Source organism: Hesperophylax consimilis, chromosome 25 (genome assembly GCF_061612785.1).
Source record: "Hesperophylax consimilis isolate HC1 chromosome 25, BYU_Hcon_1.0, whole genome shotgun sequence".
In the NCBI taxonomy this organism is placed as follows: domain Eukaryota; kingdom Metazoa; phylum Arthropoda; class Insecta; order Trichoptera; family Limnephilidae; genus Hesperophylax; species Hesperophylax consimilis.
In genome coordinates this window covers 27,078,302-27,104,455 of record NC_142860.1, presented here as the reverse complement: position 1 = coordinate 27,104,455, position 26,154 = coordinate 27,078,302, and the positions used below count along the sequence as shown (strand labels likewise).

General features: G+C 35.7%; 1 protein-coding gene across 1 annotated transcript in view; it reads right to left on the bottom strand.

Annotated features, from left to right (window-relative positions):
- Positions 1-25,440, bottom strand: part of LOC149411755 (uncharacterized) — a 28,623-nt gene extending 3,183 nt beyond the window's left edge. Inside the window, exons 1-4 of the mRNA XM_089646935.1 lie at positions 25,277-25,440; positions 24,976-25,167; positions 14,414-14,551; positions 11,265-11,435 (exon numbers count right to left, since the gene is read on the bottom strand). Coding sequence (XP_089503061.1) covers positions 11,265-11,435; positions 14,414-14,551; positions 24,976-25,066 — 400 coding nt within the window. The 5' untranslated portion in view covers positions 25,067-25,167; positions 25,277-25,440. The remainder of the gene's footprint in view (positions 1-11,264; positions 11,436-14,413; positions 14,552-24,975; positions 25,168-25,276) is intronic.
- Positions 25,441-26,154: the final 714 nt, after the last annotated feature.

Here is a 26,154-nt window from a genome sequence, read left to right as displayed (position 1 = left end):
TTTTGCCAATTCTTTACACTGTTTTTTTTTTTTATGCACATTCTTCCTTTTACTTTTGAATTTGGGCCTTATTTATTTATTAGGAACGCGTTGATAATGATAATACTGTTTCTTTTTGTGTTTTAGCTCTTTAATACTATGTTAATCTTTTTTTCCCTTCTTTTTTTTCTATTATGAACGGTCAATTTGTTGTTGATCACAACTTATTTTCTACGTTTGTTATTTGCCTTTTTATTTGTTACTAACAAATTGGTTTATGAATAGGTTGTCAAACTGAACTCTATCGTACTGTATTGTTCATTTCCTCACCACGGGGGCGGATAGATCCTGTTCCTGCATCCAGTAAGGTGACATTAATCCGGGGTGGCTGTCCCACGAACCACGGGTGCCTCCCCCGGCATCATGAGCGGGCCTGGGGAATGTTTGCGCGAGCCCGGTCCCCTTCCGTCCTGCCTCCGGTGACCTGAGGCTCACTTCATTCCCTAGGGTCTTTGGGAGTATCTCCCCCCCCCCTCCCCCCATTTACATTTCTTCGAGGGTACTCTCGGAAAACTGGCTAAGGGACGCGGGAGCTTGGGATCGTTGTGGCCAGGCCGCTTGCCACGCTCATTCTTGCCGGGACCGCCCCGTGATAGTGGGGTAAACTGCCCTCGATACGCGGCTTGTATATTTTTATGTTTCAATCATACTTCCACTTATAAAATTTGTGCTCCTTATTTATTATTTAATTTTAGATGCCAAACCACCAGGCAAACACATTTCATATGTGTTCTTATTTTGTGTTACTATTAATGTAAGTATGCATACATTATTTCGTACTAACAATCATGCATGCAGGGACATTGGAGGGTCTAGATTCGTTTTAAAATAAATGTAGCTTCTTTTTACAAAAAAAATTAGAGTCCTGACGTGTGCGGCTAAGGAGGTTAAGCAATCAGTTTCCTCACACAGCCGTCGGGAAAGGGTGGGTCCCCTCCAATGATCCCTAGATTCCTACCCAACGCTCATATCTTTTACCTTCCCACAATTTCCTCTCCTCCCTTTCCTTAAAAAAGACCCTAAACACAGCATCTCAAAAGATAACACTGGCCCTGAGGGAAATTATTTTTCTCATGGCCTCTTGTATGGGGTTAATGTAAAAAGTCCATTATTTTTAGGGTTTTTCCAATGTAAATTTGTTTTGTATAAACCACCTCATTAGGCTGAGCCTATTCCGAGTTGGCAGTAATCCTATTTTTTTATATCAAAGGATATGAGAAGTAAATAATTAACAATTTATAATACTTAACCAATTTAACCTATTTAGAGTATTTTTAAGTGAGAAGCGATATTTTGGGGTGGATAAGTTTTCAACGGGGTTTTTATACAACATTTTGTTTATGTACTTAATCAGAAAATTAAGCTGTCAATTATTATGCTCAATATGTATCAACGTACACAGACGACTAAAAAGAAAATCATATTGCGAAGTTTTTTAAAGGCAAATCTATCACAATTATTAAATGTTAATATAGAGATTCCTAGGAACAGTAGCTTACTTATGCGCCAGGGTCTGAATGGGTTAAAGAAATTCATGGTATTCTTAAAGGCGATGTCTCTAAACACTCAACACTACTGGACCTGGCTGGATTTGTCTGTCTATTCTTATTAGCATCAGGAGTGTTTGGAGATTAGTTTGTTGAGTGTTTAAAGGCGATGTCTCTAAACACTCAACACTACTGGACCGATTTGGCTGTCTCTTCTTATTAGCATCAGGAGTGTTTGGAGATTAGTTTGTTGAGTGTTTAAAGGCGATGTCTCTAAACACTCAACACTACTGGACCGATTAGGCTGTCTATTCTTATTAGCATCAGGAGTGTTTGGAGATTAGTTTGTTGAGTGTTTAAAGGCGATGTCTCTAAACACTCAACACTACTGGACCGATTTGGCTGTCTATTTTTATTAGCATCAGGAGTGTTTGGAGATTAGTTTGTTGAGTGTTTAAAGGCGATGTCTCTAAACACTCAACACTACTGGACCGATTTGGCTGTCTATTCTTATTAGCATCAGGAGTGTTTGGAGATTAGTTTGTTGAGTGTTTAAAGGCGATGTCTCTAAACACTCAACACTACTGGACCGATTTGGCTGTCTATTTTTATTAGCATCAAGAGTGTTTGGAGATTAGTTTGTTGAGTGTTTAAAGGCGATGTCTCTAAACACTCAACACTACTGGACCGATTTGGCTGTCTATTCTTATTAGCATCAGGAGTGTTTGGAGATTAGTTTGTTGAGTTTTTAAAGGCGATTTCTCTAAACACTCAACACTACTGGACCGATTTGGCTGTCTATTCTTATTAGCATCAGGAGTGTTTGGAGATTAGTTTGTTGAGTGTTGAAAGGCGATGTCTCTAAACACTCAACACTACTGGACCGATTTGGCTGTCTATTCTTATTAGCATCAGGAGTGTTTGGAGATTAGTTTGTTGAGTGTTTAAAGGCGATGTCTCTAAACACTCAACACTACTGGACCGATTTGGCTGTCTATTTTTATTAGCATCAGGAGTGTTTGGAGATTAGTTTGTTGAGTGTTTAAAGGCGATGTCTCTAAACACTCAACACTACTGGACCGATTTGGCTGTCTATTCTTATTAGCATCAGGAGTGTTTGGAGATTAGTTTGTTGAGTGTTTAAAGGCGATGTCTCTAAACACTCAACACTACTGGACCGATTTGGCTGTCTATTTTTATAAGCATCAGGAGTGTTTGGAGATTAGTTTGTTGAGTGTTTAAAGGCGATGTCTCTAAACACTCAACACTACTGGACCGATTTGGCTGTCTATTCTTATTAGCATCAGGAGTGTTTGGAGATTAGTTTGTTGAGTGTTTAAAGGCGATGTCTCTAAACACTCAACACTACTGGACCGATTTGGCTGTCTATTCTTATTAGCATCAGGAGTGTTTGGAGATTAGTTTGTTGAGTGTTTAAAGGCGATGTCTCTAAACACTCAACACTACTGGACCGATTTGGCTGTCTATTTTTATTAGCATCAGGAGTGTTTGGAGATTAGTTTGTTGAGTGTTTAAAGGCGATGTCTCTAAACACTCAACACTACTGGACCGATTTGGCTGTCTATTCTTATTAGCATCAGGAGTGTTTGGAGATTAGTTTGTTGAGTGTTTAAAGGCGATGTCTCTAAACACTCAACACTACTGGACCGATTTGGCTGTCTATTCTTATTAGCATCAGGAGTGTTTGGAGATTAGTTTGTTGAGTGTTTAAAGGCGATGTCTCTAAACACTCAACACTACTGGACCGATTTGGCTGTCTATTCTTATTAGCATCAGGAGTGTTTGGAGATTAGTTTGTTGAGTGTTTAAAGGCGATGTCTCTAAACACTCAACACTACTGGACCGATTTGGCTGTCTATTCTTATTAGCATCAGGAGTGTTTGGAGATTAGTTTGTTGAATGTTTAAAGGCGATGTCTCTAAACACTCAACACTACTGGACCGATTTGGCTGTCTATTCTTATTAGCATCAGGAGTGTTTGGAGATTAGTTTGTTGAGTGTTTAAAGGCGATGTCTCTAAACACTCAACACTACTGGACCGATTTGGCTGTCTATTCTTATTAGCATCAGGAGTGTTTGGAGATTAGTTTGTTGAGTGTTTAAAGGCGATGTCTCTAAACACTCAACACTACTGGACCGATTTGGCTGTCTATTCTTATTAGCATCAGGAGTGTTTGGAGATTAGTTTGTTGAGTGTTTAAAGGCGATGTCTCTAAACACTCAACACTACTGGACCGATTTGGCTGTCTATTCTTATTAGCATCAGGAGTGTTTGGAGATTAGTTTGTTGAGTGTTTAAAGGCGATGTCTCTAAACACTCAACACTACTGGACCGATTTGGCTGTCTATTCTTATTAGCATCAGGAGTGTTTGGAGATTAGTTTGTTGAGTGTTTAAAGGCGATGTCTCTAAACACTCAACACTACTGGACCGATTTGGCTGTCTATTCTTATTAGCATCAGGAGTGTTTGGAGATTAGTTTGTTGAGTGTTTAAAGGCGATGTCTCTAAACACTCAACACTACTGGACCGATTTGGCTGTCTATTCTTATTAGCATCAGGAGTGTTTGGAGATTAGTTTGTTGAGTGTTTAAAGGCGATGTCTCTAAACACTCAACACTACTGGACCGATTTGGCTGTCTATTCTTATTAGCATCAGGAGTGTTTGGAGATTAGTTTGTTGAGTGTTTAAAGGCGATGTCTCTAAACACTCAACACTACTGGACCGATTTGGCTGTCTATTCTTATTAGCATCAGGAGTGTTTGGAGATTAGTTTGTTGAGTGTTTAAAGGCGATGTCTCTAAACACTCAACACTACTGGACCGATTTGGCTGTCTATTCTTATTAGCATCAGGAGTGTTTGGAGATTAGTTTGTTGAGTGTTTAAAGGCGATGTCTCTAAACACTCAACACTACTGGACCGATTTGGCTGTCTATTCTTATTAGCATCAGGAGTGTTTGGAGATTAGTTTGTTGAGTGTTTAAAGGCGATGTCTCTAAACACTCAACACTACTGGACCGATTTGGCTGTCTATTCTTATTAGCATCAGGAGTGTTTGGAGATTAGTTTGTTGAGTGTTTAAAGGCGATGTCTCTAAACACTCAACACTACTGGACCGATTTGGCTGTCTATTCTTATTAGCATCAGGAGTGTTTGGAGATTAGTTTGTTGAGTGTTTAAAGGCGATGTCTCTAAACACTCAACACTACTGGACCGATTTGGCTGTCTATTCTTATTAGCATCAGGAGTGTTTGGAGATTAGTTTGTTGAGTGTTTAAAGGCGATGTCTCTAAACACTCAACACTACTGGACCGATTTGGCTGTCTATTCTTATTAGCATCAGGAGTGTTTGGAGATTAGTTTGTTGAGTGTTTAAAGGCGATGTCTCTAAACACTCAACACTACTGGACCGATTTGGCTGTCTATTCTTATTAGCATCAGGAGTGTTTGGAGATTAGTTTGTTGAGTGTTTAAAGGCGATGTCTCTAAACACTCAACACTACTGGACCGATTTGGCTGTCTATTCTTATTAGCATCAGGAGTGTTTGGAGATTAGTTTGTTGAGTGTTTAAAGGCGATGTCTCTAAACACTCAACACTACTGGACCGATTTGGCTGTCTATTCTTATTAGCATCAGGAGTGTTTGGAGATTAGTTTGTTGAGTGTTTAAAGGCGATGTCTCTAAACACTCAACACTACTGGACCGATTTGGCTGTCTATTCTTATTAGCATCAGGAGTGTTTGGAGATTAGTTTGTTGAGTGTTTAAAGGCGATGTCTCTAAACACTCAACACTACTGGACCGATTTGGCTGTCTATTCTTATTAGCATCAGGAGTGTTTGGAGATTAGTTTGTTGAGTGTTTAAAGGCGATGTCTCTAAACACTCAACACTACTGGACCGATTTGGCTGTCTATTCTTATTAGCATCAGGAGTGTTTGGAGATTAGTTTGTTGAGTGTTTAAAGGCGATGTCTCTAAACACTCAACACTACTGGACCGATTTGGCTGTCTATTCTTATTAGCATCAGGAGTGTTTGGAGATTAGTTTGTTGAGTGTTTAAAGGCGATGTCTCTAAACACTCAACACTACTGGACCGATTTGGCTGTCTATTCTTATTAGCATCAGGAGTGTTTGGAGATTAGTTTGTTGAGTGTTTAAAGGCGATGTCTCTAAACACTCAACACTACTGGACCGATTTGGCTGTCTATTCTTATTAGCATCAGGAGTGTTTGGAGATTAGTTTGTTGAGTGTTTAAAGGCGATGTCTCTAAACACTCAACACTACTGGACCGATTTGGCTGTCTATTCTTATTAGCATCAGGAGTGTTTGGAGATTAGTTTGTTGAGTGTTTAAAGGCGATGTCTCTAAACACTCAACACTACTGGACCGATTTGGCTGTCTATTCTTATTAGCATCAGGAGTGTTTGGAGATTAGTTTGTTGAGTGTTTAAAGGCGATGTCTCTAAACACTCAACACTACTGGACCGATTTGGCTGTCTATTCTTATTAGCATCAGGAGTGTTTGGAGATTAGTTTGTTGAGTGTTTAAAGGCGATGTCTCTAAACACTCAACACTACTGGACCGATTTGGCTGTCTATTCTTATTAGCATCAGGAGTGTTTGGAGATTAGTTTGTTGAGTGTTTAAAGGCGATGTCTCTAAACACTCAACACTACTGGACCGATTTGGCTGTCTATTCTTATTAGCATCAGGAGTGTTTGGAGATTAGTTTGTTGAGTGTTTAAAGGCGATGTCTCTAAACACTCAACACTACTGGACCGATTTGGCTGTCTATTCTTATTAGCATCAGGAGTGTTTGGAGATTAGTTTGTTGAGTGTTTAAAGGCGATGTCTCTAAACACTCAACACTACTGGACCGATTTGGCTGTCTATTCTTATTAGCATCAGGAGTGTTTGGAGATTAGTTTGTTGAGTGTTTAAAGGCGATGTCTCTAAACACTCAACACTACTGGACCGATTTGGCTGTCTATTCTTATTAGCATCAGGAGTGTTTGGAGATTAGTTTGTTGAGTGTTTAAAGGCGATGTCTCTAAACACTCAACACTACTGGACCGATTTGGCTGTCTATTCTTATTAGCATCAGGAGTGTTTGGAGATTAGTTTGTTGAGTGTTTAAAGGCGATGTCTCTAAACACTCAACACTACTGGACCGATTTGGCTGTCTATTCTTATTAGCATCAGGAGTGTTTGGAGATTAGTTTGTTGAGTGTTTAAAGGCGATGTCTCTAAACACTCAACACTACTGGACCGATTTGGCTGTCTATTCTTATTAGCATCAGGAGTGTTTGGAGATTAGTTTGTTGAGTGTTTAAAGGCGATGTCTCTAAACACTCAACACTACTGGACCGATTTGGCTGTCTATTCTTATTAGCATCAGGAGTGTTTGGAGATTAGTTTGTTGAGTGTTTAAAGGCGATGTCTCTAAACACTCAACACTACTGGACCGATTTGGCTGTCTATTCTTATTAGCATCAGGAGTGTTTGGAGATTAGTTTGTTGAGTGTTTAAAGGCGATGTCTCTAAACACTCAACACTACTGGACCGATTTGGCTGTCTATTCTTATTAGCATCAGGAGTGTTTGGAGATTAGTTTGTTGAGTGTTTAAAGGCGATGTCTCTAAACACTCAACACTACTGGACCGATTTGGCTGTCTATTCTTATTAGCATCAGGAGTGTTTGGAGATTAGTTTGTTGAGTGTTTAAAGGCGATGTCTCTAAACACTCAACACTACTGGACCGATTTGGCTGTCTATTCTTATTAGCATCAGGAGTGTTTGGAGATTAGTTTGTTGAGTGTTTAAAGGCGATGTCTCTAAACACTCAACACTACTGGACCGATTTGGCTGTCTATTCTTATTAGCATCAGGAGTGTTTGGAGATTAGTTTGTTGAGTGTTTAAAGGCGATGTCTCTAAACACTCAACACTACTGGACCGATTTGGCTGTCTATTCTTATTAGCATCAGGAGTGTTTGGAGATTAGTTTGTTGAGTGTTTAAAGGCGATGTCTCTAAACACTCAACACTACTGGACCGATTTGGCTGTCTATTCTTATTAGCATCAGGAGTGTTTGGAGATTAGTTTGTTGAGTGTTTAAAGGCGATGTCTCTAAACACTCAACACTACTGGACCGATTTGGCTGTCTATTCTTATTAGCATCAGGAGTGTTTGGAGATTAGTTTGTTGAGTGTTTAAAGGCGATGTCTCTAAACACTCAACACTACTGGACCGATTTGGCTGTCTATTCGTATTAGCATCAGGAGTGTTTGGAGATTAGTTTGTTGAGTGTTTAAAGGCGATGTCTCTAAACACTCAACACTACTGGACCGATTTGGCTGTCTATTCGTATTAGCATCAGGAGTGTTTGGAGATTAGTTTGTTGAGTGTTTAAAGGCGATGTCTCTAAACACTCAACACTACTGGACCGATTTGGCTGTCTATTCGTATTAGCATCAGGAGTGTTTGGAGATTAGTTTGTTGAGTGTTTAAAGGCGATGTCTCTAAACACTCAACACTACTGGACCGATTTGGCTGTCTATTCGTATTAGCATCAGGAGTGTTTGGAGATTAGTTTGTTGAGTGTTTAAAGGCGATGTCTCTAAACACTCAACACTACTGGACCGATTTGGCTGTCTATTCTTATTAGCATCAGGAGTGTTTGGAGATTAGTTTGTTGAGTGTTTAAAGGCGATGTCTCTAAACACTCAACACTACTGGACCGATTTGGCTGTCTATTCGTATTAGCATCAGGAGTGTTTGGAGATTAGTTTGTTGAGTGTTTAAAGGCGATGTCTCTAAACACTCAACACTACTGGACCGATTTGGCTGTCTATTCGTATTAGCATCAGGAGTGTTTGGAGATTAGTTTGTTGAGTGTTTAAAGGCGATGTCTCTAAACACTCAACACTACTGGACCGATTTGGCTGTCTATTCTTATTAGCATCAGGAGTGTTTGGAGATTAGTTTGTTGAATGTTTAAAGGCGATGTCTCTAAACACTCAACACTACTGGACCGATTTGGCTGTCTATTCTTATTAGCATCAGGAGTGTTTGGAGATTAGTTTGTTGAATGTTTAAAGGCGATGTCTCTAAACACTCAACACTACTGGACCGATTTGGCTGTCTATTCTTATTAGCATCAGGAGTGTTTGGAGATTAGTTTGTTGAATGTTTAAAGGCGATGTCTCTAAACACTCAACACTACTGGACCGATTTGGCTGTCTATTCTTATTAGCATCAGGAGTGTTTGGAGATTAGTTTGTTGAATGTTTAAAGGCGATGTCTCTAAACACTCAACACTACTGGACCGATTTGGCTGTCTATTCTTATTAGCATCAGGAGTGTTTGGAGATTAGTTTGTTGAATGTTTAAAGGCGATGTCTCTAAACACTCAACACTACTGGACCGATTTGGCTGTCTATTCTTATTAGCATCAGGAGTGTTTGGAGATTAGTTTGTTGAATGTTTAAAGGCGATGTCTCTAAACACTCAACACTACTGGACCGATTTGGCTGTCTATTCTTATTAGCATCAGGAGTGTTTGGAGATTAGTTTGTTGAATGTTTAAAGGCGATGTCTCTAAACACTCAACACTACTGGACCGATTTGGCTGTCTATTCTTATTAGCATCAGGAGTGTTTGGAGATTAGTTTGAATGGTCGAAGAAGGCGGGAACGCCCGTGGAAAACCTTAGCTTTATCTCTGCACTTGTATGAGATCTAGAGCCGAATTAAAGTTGATGTTATGTAGTTTTTTAACAATAACGGTAGAAAATAATAACGGAAAGAACGACATAATTTTGTTTTTAACAGTAAAAACGTGAATTTTGTGATACTACTTGAATTGAATGCTGGAAAAAGTCGATCTTCGACTTGCAAAAGATCTATTGCTTTATGGTGAAGCCCAAACATTTTTTTTTATTTATTAACCAATATACATATAATACATAATATAAACTATATAATATTAGTGGTAACAATACCTCCCTAATTGAGAAATTCTCGTGTTTAGGGAGGGAGCACTATCAAATTGACAGTACTATACATACTTATCAGTTGTTACAATTTGGATGCATGAAGCACTTCTTTTTTTATACATAATGAAAATATAAGTGGCAATTTTTTTATTTTTTTTGTAAATAATGAAAAAAAAATTTCATACATAATGAAAAATATAAGATGGCATTTGTTTTGTACATAATGGAAATATAGGTTGGCACATCGTAACACATACTTAGAAATTATATAATAGTAAAATGTTTTTTGAGTTTTTGTTTAAAAATTTCATAATTCCTCTCGGATTGTATTTCTATAGGGAGTTCGTTAAAGCATTTTATTGCTGAGTATGTGTAATGATGTTGGGCTGTTGTAGTATTAAGTTTAGGGATTATTATCTGTCCTAAGGTTCTCGGTCTGGTGCTGAATGATTTTATTGTTAGTTTGTCTTTATGGATTTGTAGTAATGCGTTTTTTTGATAAATTTTATTTACTGGTAATACTTTGAATTCATCAAATAATTTTTGAGTTGAATAGTCTAATTGTTTCTTTAGAATTATTTTGATGAGTCTTCTATGTACTATTTCAAGTGGGGTTAAGTTGGTTTTATACGCTCCTCCCCATCCTATTATTCCGTATTGCAGAACTGATTGGGCTAATGCATAGTAAACCTTTAGTAGCAAAGATTTATGTAATATATTTCTTAGTTAGAGGAATACGTAATAAAGTTTACGTATTCTATTTACAGTTTGCTCAATTTGTTCTGTCCATTTAATATTTTGGTCTATAATTATGCCTAAATATTTAATATTACTTTTTTTTGAGATTTTTGAGCATTTAGGTAAATTGCAGTTGTCAGTATAATTATTACAAGAGTTATGGATAGTTATATTGGAATTTATTGTTGGGTGCATTTTTTCTGATAATGTGAAAGTCATGAAATAAGTTTTGTCAGAGTTTAAGGAGAGGTAGTTGTCATCCAACCATTGTTTTAAGTTGTTTATTTCTATATTCGCAGTTTGATAGGCTTCTTCCCAAGTTTTTTTTTCTATGATTAAAACTGTGTCGTTAAACTATTTCTCCACCTGGATGTCAATTGGCCAAATTTACACGGTGATTTTGTAGCAGCCAAGAATTAAAGACGGCCATGTCGAAACAATGAACCAAGTTTAATTAAATCCGCATCTCAAATAAGTCTAATTTGGTGCCCAGGTTCATTGGGTGAGGTGTGTTCAGGATGAGCCTGGCCGCCAGCTGCGTGGCGTGCCAGATCAGGAGTGGTTTGGTTGGGGAGACCCTTTGACCTCTCCAACTCGACTCATCGCCTTGCTCCGCAGTAGGAGGGATATAATCATTTGTCCGTTACTCCTGGACACACTGATCCCTAGATTCCTACCCAACCATCATGATTTTTTTTATTTCCCAAAACTTTTTATCCTTCATATCCTTAAAAAAGACCCTTCACACAGCATCCCAGAGGTTAAATAGGTCCTGAGGGAAGTTATCTTTCTCAGGGTCTCCTGTCTGAGTAATCTAATTAAAAGTTTGAAAAATTCCACTTCTTGCCTCTACTGAGATTCAGTACAGTTGTATGTTTTGGTCTGACCTATCTATTCCACTCACATGCTTTATGATCGTGAAGGGTTGTGGGACATCTGTGTTCTGTCTTGGAATAGTTATATTGTTAAATGTTACTCACCAAGAAGCATTGCATTATACTCTGCAGAGCCAGGATTTGGGCATTCGTAAAGGAACTTGACGGGATGGTCTTCATATGCAGAAAAACTGAAGTAATTTACTTGGAAGGGAGCAGGATCTTTCCAGGTGATAAATGGTTGCTGACCTTCTATCGCAATTGTAGTGACACCATCTGAAAAAACATTTTTTGTAAATAGCTATGAATGTGTGATGTGACGTTATACATACATACATGAAAATACAAAAAAATAAATTGAAACCAGGTCATCTTGAAAATGCAGTGCAATAAACTGTTTTGTCTCTAATAAAACTTTCACAATTAAATCTATTTGGCATTACTTGTTGGAACCACTTCTTTAATGAACTTTATAAGACATGTAATCATGAAAGAAACTCTTTGTTTAAAAACATTAATTTATATATTTATATTGCTGGCTTTGTCGGGATAAAAAGTAAACATTACAGTTTAGACCGGTCAGTGGCTGAGTTTGCATGGCGTCTTGTCCCACCCAGGCGTAGTGTGTTCAATTCCTCGGTTGGCCTTCAGTCCTCCATCACGACACAAGCAACACGTTTTGCTTACTGTGATGGTAGTAAGAGATTTTCAAATAGTGTCAGGTTATTCGTAATCTGCGAATGTTTTTCTTTCTTTTTATTAAAAATACAAAATATAACCATGACGAAAAAAAAAAATGTTATTCTTTTTAAAGAACGTCAAACACTTCCAGGTAACGAATTACCTGAAGATATTTGAAAATCTTTTTCTACAACCCAGAGGTTCAAATCTTACAGCAAAATATAAGATCAATTTCCAAGAATTTTGATGAATTTTTGTTACAACTTGATAATATTGGAACCTCTTTTCATATTATTATTCTTACTGAATACTGGATACCAAAAAAATATGCTCTTAAAATTTTGAAAGGATATGATCACTACAGCACTTCAATACATACTAAACAAAATGATGGAGTTGTTGTCTATACCAGAACTGACCTGATTGGTTTATCTGTCAATGAAATCTAAGTCAGCGGTGCAAACTGTTTGCAAATAACTCTCAATAATGACACATGTATCTTAGCAATATACCGTTCTCCATCCTCTTATATTATTTCACCATTCCTAAAATCGATTAATAACTGTTTAACTGAATTATGTAATATTAAAAATTGTATTATTGCTGGTGATCTCAACATAAATATTCTGCCCACAAATGAACATTCTTAGTGCCAAGAATACCTAAATACGCTCACATACCATGGATTCCAAAGCACCATAAATACTCCCACACGTGCTACATTAGACTCCATTTCATGCGTTGACCACATCATGGTCAAATCCAACTACGCAGTAATATCTATTATGAGTAAATCGTGGTCAGAATTACTTAACATCATAAATCCAGAAGACGCCTGGACGTACTTTATCAATTATGTACAGACTACCATCAACCAACATACAAACATAATTATAAAACATGTACCTTATAACATTTTACCAATTAAGCCATGGATTAACCACACTATTAATTATTAAATCTATCCGTAAACGTAACAAACTCTTTATGGTCCATATGATATACAACTTCGAAATTTTTATAAAAGATATAGAAACATTTGTACCCAAATAATAAAAAAGGCCAAAGAGATATATTACAAACAGAAAATAGAAAACTGTAATAATGATCCTAAAAAACTTTGGAAAACACTTAAAGAAGCCACCCACTCTCAACCTAATCCTACGAATGACTTAAAACAACTAAAAGTAAATGATAAAATATTTATTTTTTCTAGTAATCCCGATATTATTGTTAAGCATGCAAATAAATACTTCTCAAACATGGGAGAAGAACTCGCAAAAAATATCGATGTAAATCATACCAACTCCAGTTCACTAAGCTGTAATACAAATTTGCCCAACAACTTGCATTTTAGTCTAAAACAAATTTCAAATTAAGATACTAGATTGATCATAAACTCATTAAAAAACTCGTTTTCAACTGGCTTGAACCATATATCAAATATTGCCTTAAAAAAACTTGTATCAGAAATAATCACTCCCTAAAATAATCTTAATAACCTAAGCATCCAAAAAGGCCGATTCCCCAACAAACTAAAGCACGGAATCATAATCCCAATACATAAAGGAGGCTCTAGAGCGGACATAACTAAATATCGTCCAATTACATTACTATATTCGCTATCTGTCTTTCAAAAAACTATTAACAATCAACTAATTGAATACCTTGAACAAAATAACATACTATAACTCAACCAGTTTGGATTCAGGAAAAATAAAGGCACCTCCAAAGCCCTGGCAACAGTTACCGATTTTCTAAATGAAAACTTAGACAAGGGATCAAAATGCATATCAATATTCTTAGACCTGTGCAAAGCATTTGATACTATCTCTTTCTCTAAACTTTTACAAAAACTATCTAATATTGGTATAAATGGTGATGAACTTACTATTATTAGCGATTACCTGTCAAACCGAAAGCAAAGTGTGAAAATCAACAACTGCAATAGCAATCAATTAGCAATTAGCTACGGCGAACCTCAAGGAAGCGTTTTAGGTCCTACCTTGTTCTTAATATAAACATAAATGAATTATATAATCTTCAAATCGTTTCGCTGATGATACGATTCTCCTCTTCAAATCAAGCAATTGGAATGATGTATACATAAAAGCTACCAAGGGCATAACTGTTGTTAAAAGATGGTTCAACAAAAAATAAATAAAAACAACCGCGGTAAACGGAAAATGTTGCTTTTGGAGAACTTTGGCAGCCGTGGAATTGAACGCACGACGCCTGGATGGGATGACGACGGATGCAAACTCAGATCCCGAAAAAGCATGCTTCAAGTCGTATCGATTAATAAAAAATTTGTGGTAATGGAAAGTGTTTTTTTTTCATAATATTGTATCAAACCACAAAGTGGTTGCTCGAAAACATCATTTTGTGATGTCAAACGTAGTTCCTTCTATTAAAACTAATTTGCCTTCTTCGCTTCGCCTATTTGCTTTTCCTCTCTCGATTTTCATGTTAATTTTTGTTTTTGTTACTATTCAAGAAAAACAAGCATTCATAGGTTATAAAACACAACACAGTATTTGAAAGCTTCAACATATATAACGTGTTGTACTTACCCTCTGTTTGTTTGATACAAAATGCCACGAAATTTGTTGGAGAAAGTATCCCGGGAGTTTTAACAGTGCCCGCGTTATAGCCTACGTTGTTTGTATAGCGATAAAGTTTCGAAAAAGTGTTTTCACCGCCTCCAATATCTGAAAAATCGAAATCATAACATTGCCATTATTGCTTAGATTGTATGTATTTTTTATTGGTGTTTCCTATAGTAGACGGAACTACTTTGTTAATACATTATGATTTATTTATTTATTTTATTTATTTATTGTTTATTTGCAAAAACAGTATGAACCAGAACATTGCAATATCGATAATTAACATTTACAAAAAAGTGAATAACAAATAGGTACATTTACAAGTGGGACAAAGAAAAAAGTTTCAAATTTAGATTTACAATTTTAAGTATTGAATAATAATATTTCACGTTTAATTATGATGATTACATTAATGCTGTTCCAAGCTCTCTAAATAATAGCCCAGTCAATGAAGGTTTTGTGTCGGAACTAATTCCCCGGAAGCTGAATTTTTCACAGATGTTAGAAGACCTTTAGACATGTATTTTTACAAAAGTCCCCGACTTTCCCCCTTGTGCTTCCTTCCCCACCCCCTCTTGAATATATTTTTCAAGGCCTTTCGGAATACGCTAATATCTCCTTAATGGTTTTATTAAATCAAATTATTTATTTTTTATTTAGTTTTTAATTAGTTATTCTAAAAAATTGTATTCTTTCATTTTTGCGAGAAAAGCTATACAATCTCTACAATTTATTAGTAAAGGAAAAATATCAGTTTTTAAAATAGTATTTCAGAATATATTTGCACATAACTTTTTTCTGAGCCCGTTAACGAAAAAAAATAAATCAACAAAACTTGTAGACAATATTTCTAGCTATAAAATAATGTATATAATAATGGGTTTTAATTTATAATAAGGCACGTAGGCTGTTAATAAGGAGCACGGCGCGCGGCGGCTCGACCGCGCGGCGGTTCGCGGCGCAGCGAGAAGTTACAAAAACCTAAGGAAAGTAATGATTAATTCATGTGTTTGCTTTATTTTTATAACAAATTCATCTAACGTTGAAGAGTTTTATTGTTATTTACGTTTGATAGTTCGGAGGGGAGGGGGGGGGAATATAAATATTTTCCCTTGCCCAATGAAGCGTTTTCATTATCCACTAACCGCCGTGCCCCGGTCTGGCTAAACAGTCATATTATGTTGTATATTTGTTTGTAACTCATTATTTAAATGAAGTTATGTGAAATAAGCCAAAATTACCTACGACAGCATGGGACTACCCTTTCACCACATTAAAATGTTGCAGACCTTATGTTATGGCGAAGTTCTAAAAAATCTTTTGTGGTAATTCTCACTTTTTTATTATGTGCACCTATCAACAATAAAATACCGAAACAACAAATCACTTAAAATAGAGCATAGATCTAAAATGGTTTACTTTCAAACAAGCTTCTTAAAATATACCTTAAAAATATTATAATGACAAAACGGTTTGTAAATTATATTATATATAAATATTATCTATGACAAAATTAGGCAAATATTCAAATAATTTTCTAGTCAAGAGAGTCTTCCATTTCTTCATCATACTGGGGTGTGTTCAGACCATTGGTTCAGATACGATAATCAGTTACGGTTGTAGCACATGGCAGAGCAGGTAAATCCAGATTTTCTGCAGCCACAGTAATTTCCACATCCAGACTTGCAGGAACAGGACACCAGAGAAAGAAGGTCATCAGGAGAAAAAGGTTTCAAAAATTTCTTCTTTCCACCATTTTCATTTACAGTTTCATACCTCCATCCCCAGTTTATAGGGTTTAGTTTGTTTCCTAACCAAAACTGTACTTGCAAATAAACTCTCAACAAATGTTGATGACACGATTCTGAAGTCGGTGGTAGTTTTGTCAAGTCAAATTTAGATTTAAAAGCTGATTTTGTCGTTAGTCTGGTAAACTTATAGTATCGAGCTTCGTTTCAATTAGAGTAGCTACCAAGACCATACATGGCGAGAGCGAATTTTTTCCCATTTTGCAAAAAGTTCTCTTCAGTTGCATCTTTTTCCAGAAATGCTTCGCTGCGCGTTTTGCTTCGGGATTGTTTTTCATCATATCAACAGCTTTTATCTTTCCTAACCCATATAAAGATGGGGTCGTATCACAGCCCGTAATGGCATGGGTAAATAGCATATGTTTTCGAATATCTTTAAGTAACATTATAGGCTTCTCTATGATGTAGAAAGTTCTTGAAGGGGCCTTTCCACCAACATCTTTACAGAAAAAAATAGATTTTTCTTCAGTAGCAAGACTTACAAGTAATACCAAAAGATCACTATCCGTGCCAACAACAATCACTTGTGAGAAGATGTTTAGTTGTTCGATGCCGGTACGTACAATGTCAATATCGGCATCACCTGCGGCCGTGACAGTTTTCAAACCAGATTCACTAAATTCATGACACAGTGCTTCAATAATTATTTTTTGTTATTATTCTTATTAGATAAGAAAGCTTCCGTCTTAGTCAAACAACGTATAGTGAAGTTTAATGCAATATCGCACGATGAGTTGTTAGCCGACCTACGTATTTGCTCTTCATATTTTACAGTTGGTTCTTCAGGGTATCCATCGAAAACGACAATAGAATGTTTGCCAAATTTAGTATGGACGAAACGTGAGTATGATTTAATGATGTCTCCGTAAGTTGTTTCAGTTTGCCAAACAACAGAGTATAGGAGGTATCCCCCATCGATGACTATTGCAGCATTTTCCAAATCAACTTCATCAAGAATACTTTCGCTAAATACTTTCGCCATACATGATTTTGTTCCTTTACGAAGGGAGACTTCATAAAAAATAGAAGGGGTCTTGAAGCCAATTCATATCCTAAGTAGGTCTAAAGCTTGCTAGGACTATCAATAATGCACAGTATTCTGTTAAATAGCTGTTGGGGGTTTACTGCAACTTGTCTCGTCCGAACTGTTGCGGATTTGAATCTTGCTGGGTAGTCACCATGTCTTTCCTTTTCAGTCGTATATCTCCAAAATTACATCCTTTCATTTTTTGCATTGCTGCCAGGCCCACCTCATAGGCGTTATCACAATTGACACTATTATCTGAAACAAACCCTGAAGATAAAGGACATCAGCTCCCCTGAGAGCTTGGTGAACGGGCTGTGGTGTCTTAGCCATGATGTATATTTTCCTATATCTAGCTCATCCCTTTTCTTCCGTGATTCGCGCAGCTCAACATGCTGTTCAGTCAAATGAAATTCTAAACCGATGAATTCTTCAATGCTCTCTTACACTTTCACGCAGTAAGTGGTTCCAAGTTTCCACTTTGACAAAGCGCTGTCAGTGATTCCGCGCCCAAGTGTCAAACCTCCTACTGACTTCATTGGTCGCATGAGACACTGCTCGATGATCATGTCCGTCCACGTACCGGACCAATATCTGTCGCTTCTTCTTATTGTAAAGCACCCATTTTCAGTGAATAGTTAATATTCTTCTTTAGTTATTCTTGATTCGAGTTGCAACATACTTTGAACATACATATGTGCTGATTTTTTGTATGGTAAATGTCCTGCCGGTGGAAAAATTGAAGCCTATCAACAATAGTATTTAAGTGCATTTTCCGATTCCCGGACAAATATAAATCTAAGCATGAGGTCGATTCAATGTAGAAGGTAAAGCCACAACTTGGCAGTCCTAATCGAAGATTCCTTAATCCTGTCTTCACTTGCTTCAGTATATGGAATCGTCTCTTTTAGATTGTCATAATTATTAACCTCCTCCATATCTTTTTTCCACGTAACTAAATCTTGATACATATTTTCTATTTGTCTTAATTTCCCATCAATATCTCGGTATTCTTTTCTCATTACGTGGACAAGAGACGCTGCTGTTAAAGTGTAGGCTCTGTTTGCCCGAGAATATTCATGTTCCTGGAGCATGTGGGTTACTGTTGAGGACGCGTAAACTGATTCCCATAAATTTCCCACATACCTTTATTTAAATAATAAGTTACAAACAAACAAACATAATATGACTGTTTAGCCAGACCGGGGCACGGCGGTTAGTGGATAATGAAAGCGCTTCATTGGACAGGGGAAAATATTTATATTCCCCCCCTCCCATCCGAACTATCAAACGTAAATAACAATAAAACTCTTCAACGTTAGATGAATTTGTTATAAAAATAAAGCAAACACACGAATTAATCATTACTTTCCTTAGGTTTTTGTAACTTCTCGCTGCGCCGCGAACCGCTGCGCGGTCGAGCCGCCGCGCGCCGTGCTCCTTATTAACAGCCTACGTGCCTTATTATAAATTAAAACCCATTATTATATACATTATTTTATAGCTAGAAATATTGTCTACAAGTTTTGTTGATTTATTTTTTTTCGTTAACGGGCTCAGAAAAAAGTTATGTGCAAATATATTCTGAAATACTATTTTAAAAACTGATATTTTTCCTTTACTAATAAATTGTAGAGATTGTATAGCTTTTCTCGCAAAAATGAAAGAATACAATTTTTTAGAATAACTAATTAAAAACTAAATAAAAAATAAATAATTTGATTTAATAAAACCATTAAGGAGATATTAGCGTATTCCGAAAGGCCTTGAAAAATATATTCAAGAGGGGGTGGGGAAGGAAGCACAAGGGGGAAAGTCGGGGACTTTTGTAAAAATACATGTCTAAAGGTCTTCTAACATCTGTGAAAAATTCAGCTTCCGGGGAATTAGTTCCGACATTGGGTCTTTTTTTCCCTTCATTGACTGGGCTATAAAAATAACATAAAAACTATACAATTTCTTGATCAGCGACGTGTATGCCAGCAATGAGTAACGACTTAGACAAAATTAACTAACTGATCATCCAGATCGTGGGCAAGATTCGTTGACCATCAGTTGGTTAATTAAAGCGTGTTAAGCGGCGTACTCGTCTGTGAGCTTTATCCATACGTTATATGTACCATTACTGTTTGCCAAAAAACATAGTGTATATGTGGCTCGGTGCCCTTTGATATGCACTATGCAAATCAAAGGGCGCTCGCAGCCTTTTTTGTATGTCAATTGAGAGGTTGTGGCTTGCAGCGAGCCTGCCGCTTAGTTTCCGGTTTTATTGATTTTGTGTAAACTTATGCCTGTCATGTCAAAAGACAAAATGACAGAACAATATTTAATTTTTCAAGGTCTGCTCTTTTCCATTTACTAAAATAATGTCCCGTGATATTCACGGGTCTCCGCTAGAAATTAAAAATCAATATAATGTTTTTGTAACTTTCGGAAATTCAACGGGCAATAGAACTTAAGCGCAATTTATTTTATTTGTAAATAATGTAAAAGGTAACCAATAAAACAGTGAACTTGATTATATGATGGATGCTAAGGAACTGGTAAACATCGCTAAAAATATGATTGGATACTGCTAACAAATTCACTACAGCGACTTAAATATTTTCAAAAATTACAGAATTATTAGGGACGATTGGATTTTTGGCAGTGAAGATGGGTACTTTAGAAGGAGAATTAATCTCATACAAAAAATAATATAAAACCTCATCCTCTCATTATACATCCAACTCCTCCAATTAAGAGCGAAACATTTAAAACCATTCATTGGCTTAAGTGCCCTGAGAGAATCCAATTCAAACTTTGCTGGATGGTTTTTAAAGCCGTACATGATATAGCGCCACCCTACTTGTCGGAACTCTGCATTCCAAACGATGTTAATGTTAGGCAAGCAACGCTTCGATCAGCATCTTCAACAGCCATAGGCAGACTTTCAGTACCTATGCGCAATCACAATACCAATTTAGGAGACCGAGCTTTTGCAGTAGCAGGCCCAACAGCTTGGAACAAACTCCCTTCATATTTGCGAAAGATCAACAGCTCATCTGAGTTCAGAGCAAAACTAAAGACTCACCTTTTCAACTTGTCGTATCCAGAATGATGACCTTTTTTATTGTTTTATTCATCGGTAGTATTTCATGTCCAGGGGATTTTCTATTTGACTTTTTTTTCACCGTTATTAACCGTTTATTACGCGTAAACAATTTTTTTTAAATATTTTATAACTGTCACCACGCGCAGAAATCATAACAATTGGTATTTGTAAATATAAATTAAATATGTATGTTAGTAGTAAATCTCTAGTTTAAGCCGTAGTTGTAAGTCTTTTTGTAGTGGTATTGTGTAAAAATGCCCACTTGGTCATAAAAATATGTATAGCTTAAGTCATTAGTTAAAATTCTTAGTTGTAAATCACTCGACATTAGTCTTAGTTATAAGTCTCTCTCTATGTATGAAACTTAGTTATAAACCAAAAGTAATTAAGTCTAAGTGATCAATGCATAAATTAAGTTGTTAAGCGCCCTTGAGGTGATTTTCTCACGAAAACGGCGCTATATAAATAATCCAATAATAATTATTATTATTAGTTAGATGGAGAATAGAAATAAGAGGCGCCCTTGGGGTGATTTTGCGAAAAAAGTCATCCAATTATTATTATAAGAGATCATCTAATCCCATTATTCACAATCTTCCCAAAAGTGTGGAAAATACACAATTTAACAGAATCTATGATGATAATAGCAAGGTTTTGGAAAATTTATGATGTTAACCTACCAAATACTGTAAAAATATATCGTTTGTAACTATGAAGGATATCAAGGCAAGGTCTATAAAAGTTGAGCTTCAGAACCCTCTGTCAAACATATCATCTTTAACAAAACAAATTACATTGTAAGCTATTAAGACCTAACCATCATTCAACGGAAACAACTCACGGATCTTCGAACTGAACTAACTGTTCGCTCACAGGAGTACCAAATTTCACAATAACAAGTACATTAACTCGGTTCCTAGAATCGTCAATTTTCTGCCGGATAAATCGAACAACTCCCCAGACAATATTTTCTCCCAAATTGCAACACATTCAAAAAAATAAATTTTTAATTAAATACGTATTATCAAAATGTTCGTTGGCTACTTACTAAATTATAAGAATTAAAATCGAAAATTCCTACAACGAATTATGACATTTGTACTTTCACTGAAATTAAGTTGAATGGTATCACTAATGATTCTGAGTTAGGTCTTTTTGAAAATACTATTTACAGAAAAGACAGAAATGAAAGTACTGACAATAAGACAAGACGTGGTGGTGTATTATTATCGATAAACACAAAACTTAATTGCCTCTTCAAAAACCTTGAACAAAGATATTATGGTATCCACTAAAAAAGAAAAATATTTATTTGGATGCATTCACATACCCACATCGTCTGACGCTCAAATTTATAAAGATCATTACATTGAAGTTGAATCAACGCGAAAAAGTATTCCTAGAGCTAATATGAGTTTCAGAGAAGATTATAATAAACCTAATGTATTGGATTCTGAAAATAATAAAACTTTTTGCCCAGGCAATATCAATCGCGGCTCACACGAAATAAATGAAATGTTGTATTTTTTAAACCTCCGATAGTTAAATTATTTATATAATGTAAATTTCAATCTTTAGACATTGTATTCACTAATTTCGACAATATTAATGTTTTCTGTGCAAAAAAATGTATCCTCCCAATTGATGTTTATCATCCACCTCTGGTTATTTCAGGTAAAAGCAATATTCAAAAAAATACTCGTAAAACAAATATCAAATAAAACTTCTTTTAAACTGATTTTAAAAATAAGTGTTTTCCTTTCATCGATAGATTGGAAATTTTTGATCTTAAACGATAATGTTCATTTGTAAGTAGATAAAAATTATGGTATTTTATATAATGCAATTGATTATTATGTTCCTGTATTAAAAATTAATCTTCATAACTGAACCAAATGGTTAAGTAAAAAACTTATTGAAATTATTTTTCAAAATAATTTTTTTTAAAACAGCTAAAAATTTCCTTAAAAAATATATTATGAACACAAAATAGCTGACAAGAAATAGTAAACTTATCTGTCGATTGCTAAAGTCGATTACAAACAAAAATTGATTTACTCCCGGCAGGTTATGCAAATGACGTTAAATAATTTTATTCTTATCTTTTTTATACTCTTTTGATGCCCTTCTTCGATTCTATGCTCATGATATTATAAAAATATTATTATTTCTTTTATTATTATTATGGTAATTTGAATTGACTATGAAATGTAATCAATTTTTACTTATTTATGCAAAAACTCGACGTACATAAATTGATTGATAAATAAATAAGTGTATGAGACCAAACCAATCAAAACCCGAAGACAATCAAGTCAAACCAAAAGATAATAAATAACTAGCTTTTTGCCCGTTGCAGGCAACTAATGGGTAAAAATGTGGTGCGTGGTGTAGTGTTTGAATGTAGATGAGGCGAGGGTGTGGGACTACAATTTTTTAAAAAAGAAATTAATATTTTGAGAAAAAAAAGAGCCAAGGAGCTTACTGATCATTTTTTCACCGAACGTTCGGGTTGTGTAAGTCGAGACGCGTAATTTGAAACCCATATCGTATGAACGGTTTTTGTCACCGACATTCTTAAAAAGTTGTTATTTTGGAAAAAGAATCGCTCAATTAACTCGCAAAATTTAAAAACTTTTATTAATGTAATATGTATGTTTGCATGTGAATGAAGCAATGAATGTGTGACCACAAATGTATTAAAACATATGTTTGTTTAGAAAGAAATGAATATTTTGAGAAAAAAAAGAGCCAAGGAGCTTACTGATCATTTTTTCACCGAGCCGTTCGGATTCTGTAAGTTGAGACGCGTAATTTGATACCCATATCCGATATACGGTTTTTGTCACCGACATTCTTCAAAAGTCCCAGCGAGTTTTATTTTGGAAAAAAACATCGCTCTACAAACATGTAAAATGTAAAAACTTTTATTGGAAAAAATTTTATAAAAAAAAATTCTTCAAACTTAATATATTTAAAAAAAAAATTACCAAAAAAATATATTCATAACGCAATTAGGTACCTACTCGTTAAAAAATAAAGAGATAAAAACTTAAAATATGAATGGCTCCCGGGGCGACGGTACTCATGCCCGCCTCTCAAATTTATTACAAACACTCAGACTGGAAAAACTTTTGATTAAAAAAATGTTTATTTTACAAAACAATTAACATCGCTTCACCCTATATAACTTCTGCGCTCCTGGTAGAAATTATAAAATTGCGGGACGCTATTGATGTAGTTTTTCACTACGGGGCGACGGTACCCGTGCTAAATTATTTTCCCCAACTTTATTTCGTTAATAATTAATACATTTTATTTCGTTCAAAAGCATCGATTTTCAAAAGATAAGCCACCAAAGTAAGTACCTACACAGATTTTATCGTTTCTTTGAAGTAACATCACTATGTAATAAAACATCTCTTCGGTGCTTGTCTATGATTGGCTGATTTCTGATTGACCAAAAGCCCGACTGTTGGCATTTTTTGTTAAAATAGCAAATGTCAAAACTTTAGCCGGATATTGTTAGACATTTTGAACCGAGCGCCATATAAAGAACGGCCGATTAACGTTCCTAAACCTTCGGAGGATGAATTTTTTCGATAATTTTAACCATAGACTGTGCCTTTTTGACGGATTTCTATCATTAGGTTGACCATGTTGATTTTATAAAAAGGCATACCACGTGGTTTCGTGTTGACCACGTGACTAATTTTTGTCCAATGATACCATTATGCAAAGAAAAACAATTCCACTTAAATTAAAAATCTTTCCCGATAAATGAGGAAATTCGTAATATTTATCGTGAAATTAAATTTTTTTTTCGTGAAATTTAAAAAAAAAATCAGCGATACCTGATTAAATCAGACACGACGCTCGATCAAAATCAATCGTCTTTTTAATTTGCGTTAGAGTAATGCTTAAAACGAAACATTTTCGAGCAAAATGGCGCAGGAATTTTTTTTTTAATGATTTTGCGTTCGGGGTGCGTTCGAAATTGAATAAAAATATAAGAGGTGAAGGAAAAAAAGTTTTACAGATCGGTGGCGATCGATGAAAACGAAACATTGAGAAAATGCACCAAAATTTGGCCGTTTCGAAACCGTGCGTGTTGCAACACTCGCGGGGAAAAGTTGATTTGTCGCCGGGAAGCTCTGCCGATTGACCGGCCGCGAATTAACTTATTGGAGTGTTGCCGTCCCGGCCGCCGAATGGCGAGAAAATAAGCGCTCTTGTATGGTGCGCCTCGAGCGCTTCCAGTTTCCGCCGCCAGAGTTCCCGGACGATTTTGACGACATTGATGCCCGAACAAATCCTCTCGAGTTTCCGGTAATTATTTCCATTCAAACTCTGGCTGAATTTCGCCCAAAACGCGTCCCGTCATAGTAAACCTCGAGTCGAAGCGGCCCCGTGAGAGCGGCGGTCGCTTTTCGCTCGCCAGGAATTCGGCAAAAAAACAATTGAATGGGACTTTTTTTCTGGCACGCCAAAACGAACCTCGAGTCGTATCGAATTGAGGGGGAGAGCGGTCGCTTTTCGCCTAATTTTCCCCGCGCAAAAAAAAAACAAAGAAACTGAGTATTAATATATGTATACTTGCCAATTTCATAGGCGTTATCTTTTTTGGTGCCGAAGGGAATGGATGAGAGAAAAATTTCTCCATCTGACCGTCCTTTTATGGCGATGTGCATCTCAAAGTTTACCCCCGGAGGTCTGTAACTGTCTTTAATCCTGAAGGATGCTGTTTAATCTTTTCCTTTCCCGCAGAAGTGGGGTTTACATATCGCTTCCACTGAAAATAAATTATATTCATGAATTTCAAAACGCTGAAGACAAAAACATTACGATCTTCCAATACTTTAAAAACAATTAATAATTGGAAAATATTTTAGCCTACTTACATTGCATGTCCGTAAAGTATTCTGCGTAACCAAAACTCCACAAACAAGTGAAAATCAAAACCTTTCTACCGATATCCCACATTTTGTAAGCTTTTTAAAATGTATATTTTAAATTACATAAAATTAATGATATTAAGGAGCACGCGTAGGGTTGTTCACTCTTTCCTTTCGTTTGTTGAACTGAATTTAAAAATTTCACAATTAAAGTCGTTGGGACTGCAATGATACATTGACTAACAATCAATTATTTTTTATCGCCCGTTTTAAAGATAAGATTATCCTGTAAACAAGATAGAAATTTCTTTGTAAAGACAAATAAGAATTCTTTTTAGTTTATCTCAAATATTTATACATGATTACATAAATAAAAACCAAAAAATTATATGAAAGTGTATGATTACTAATTGCCTGATTTTTCATTGTATGTATAAACGGTATAAAAAGTTAAATTACAATTTTCTTAATGATTCCCTACACAAAAGGAATATTTTTTCTAAATACCGAATTCTTTCTAAATAATTGAGGTTTCGAGACAAAATTTCTTTTCTTCAAAAGTATTTTTGTTAACATTTTCATATTTGGCATTAAATTTTTTTTTGGGAATGTCGATTTTTAATTCAAATACTTACATTTAAAAGTATTTTATCTAGTTTCTAAAATGGTATTTATTTTTACGACAACTTTAAAAATCAGATATATGTAGCACAATTTATGTAACTTGGTAGCATACCGAAAATCCATTAAATTTTACTTGTAGGTAAAATTATTTTATAACCTGAAAGAGTTAAGATCTCTCCAAGATGAAAGCTAAAATTAAACAAAAATGTTAATAGTGCTGAAAGTTCTGATTTCACCTTCATTCCGATAAAGCAATCTTT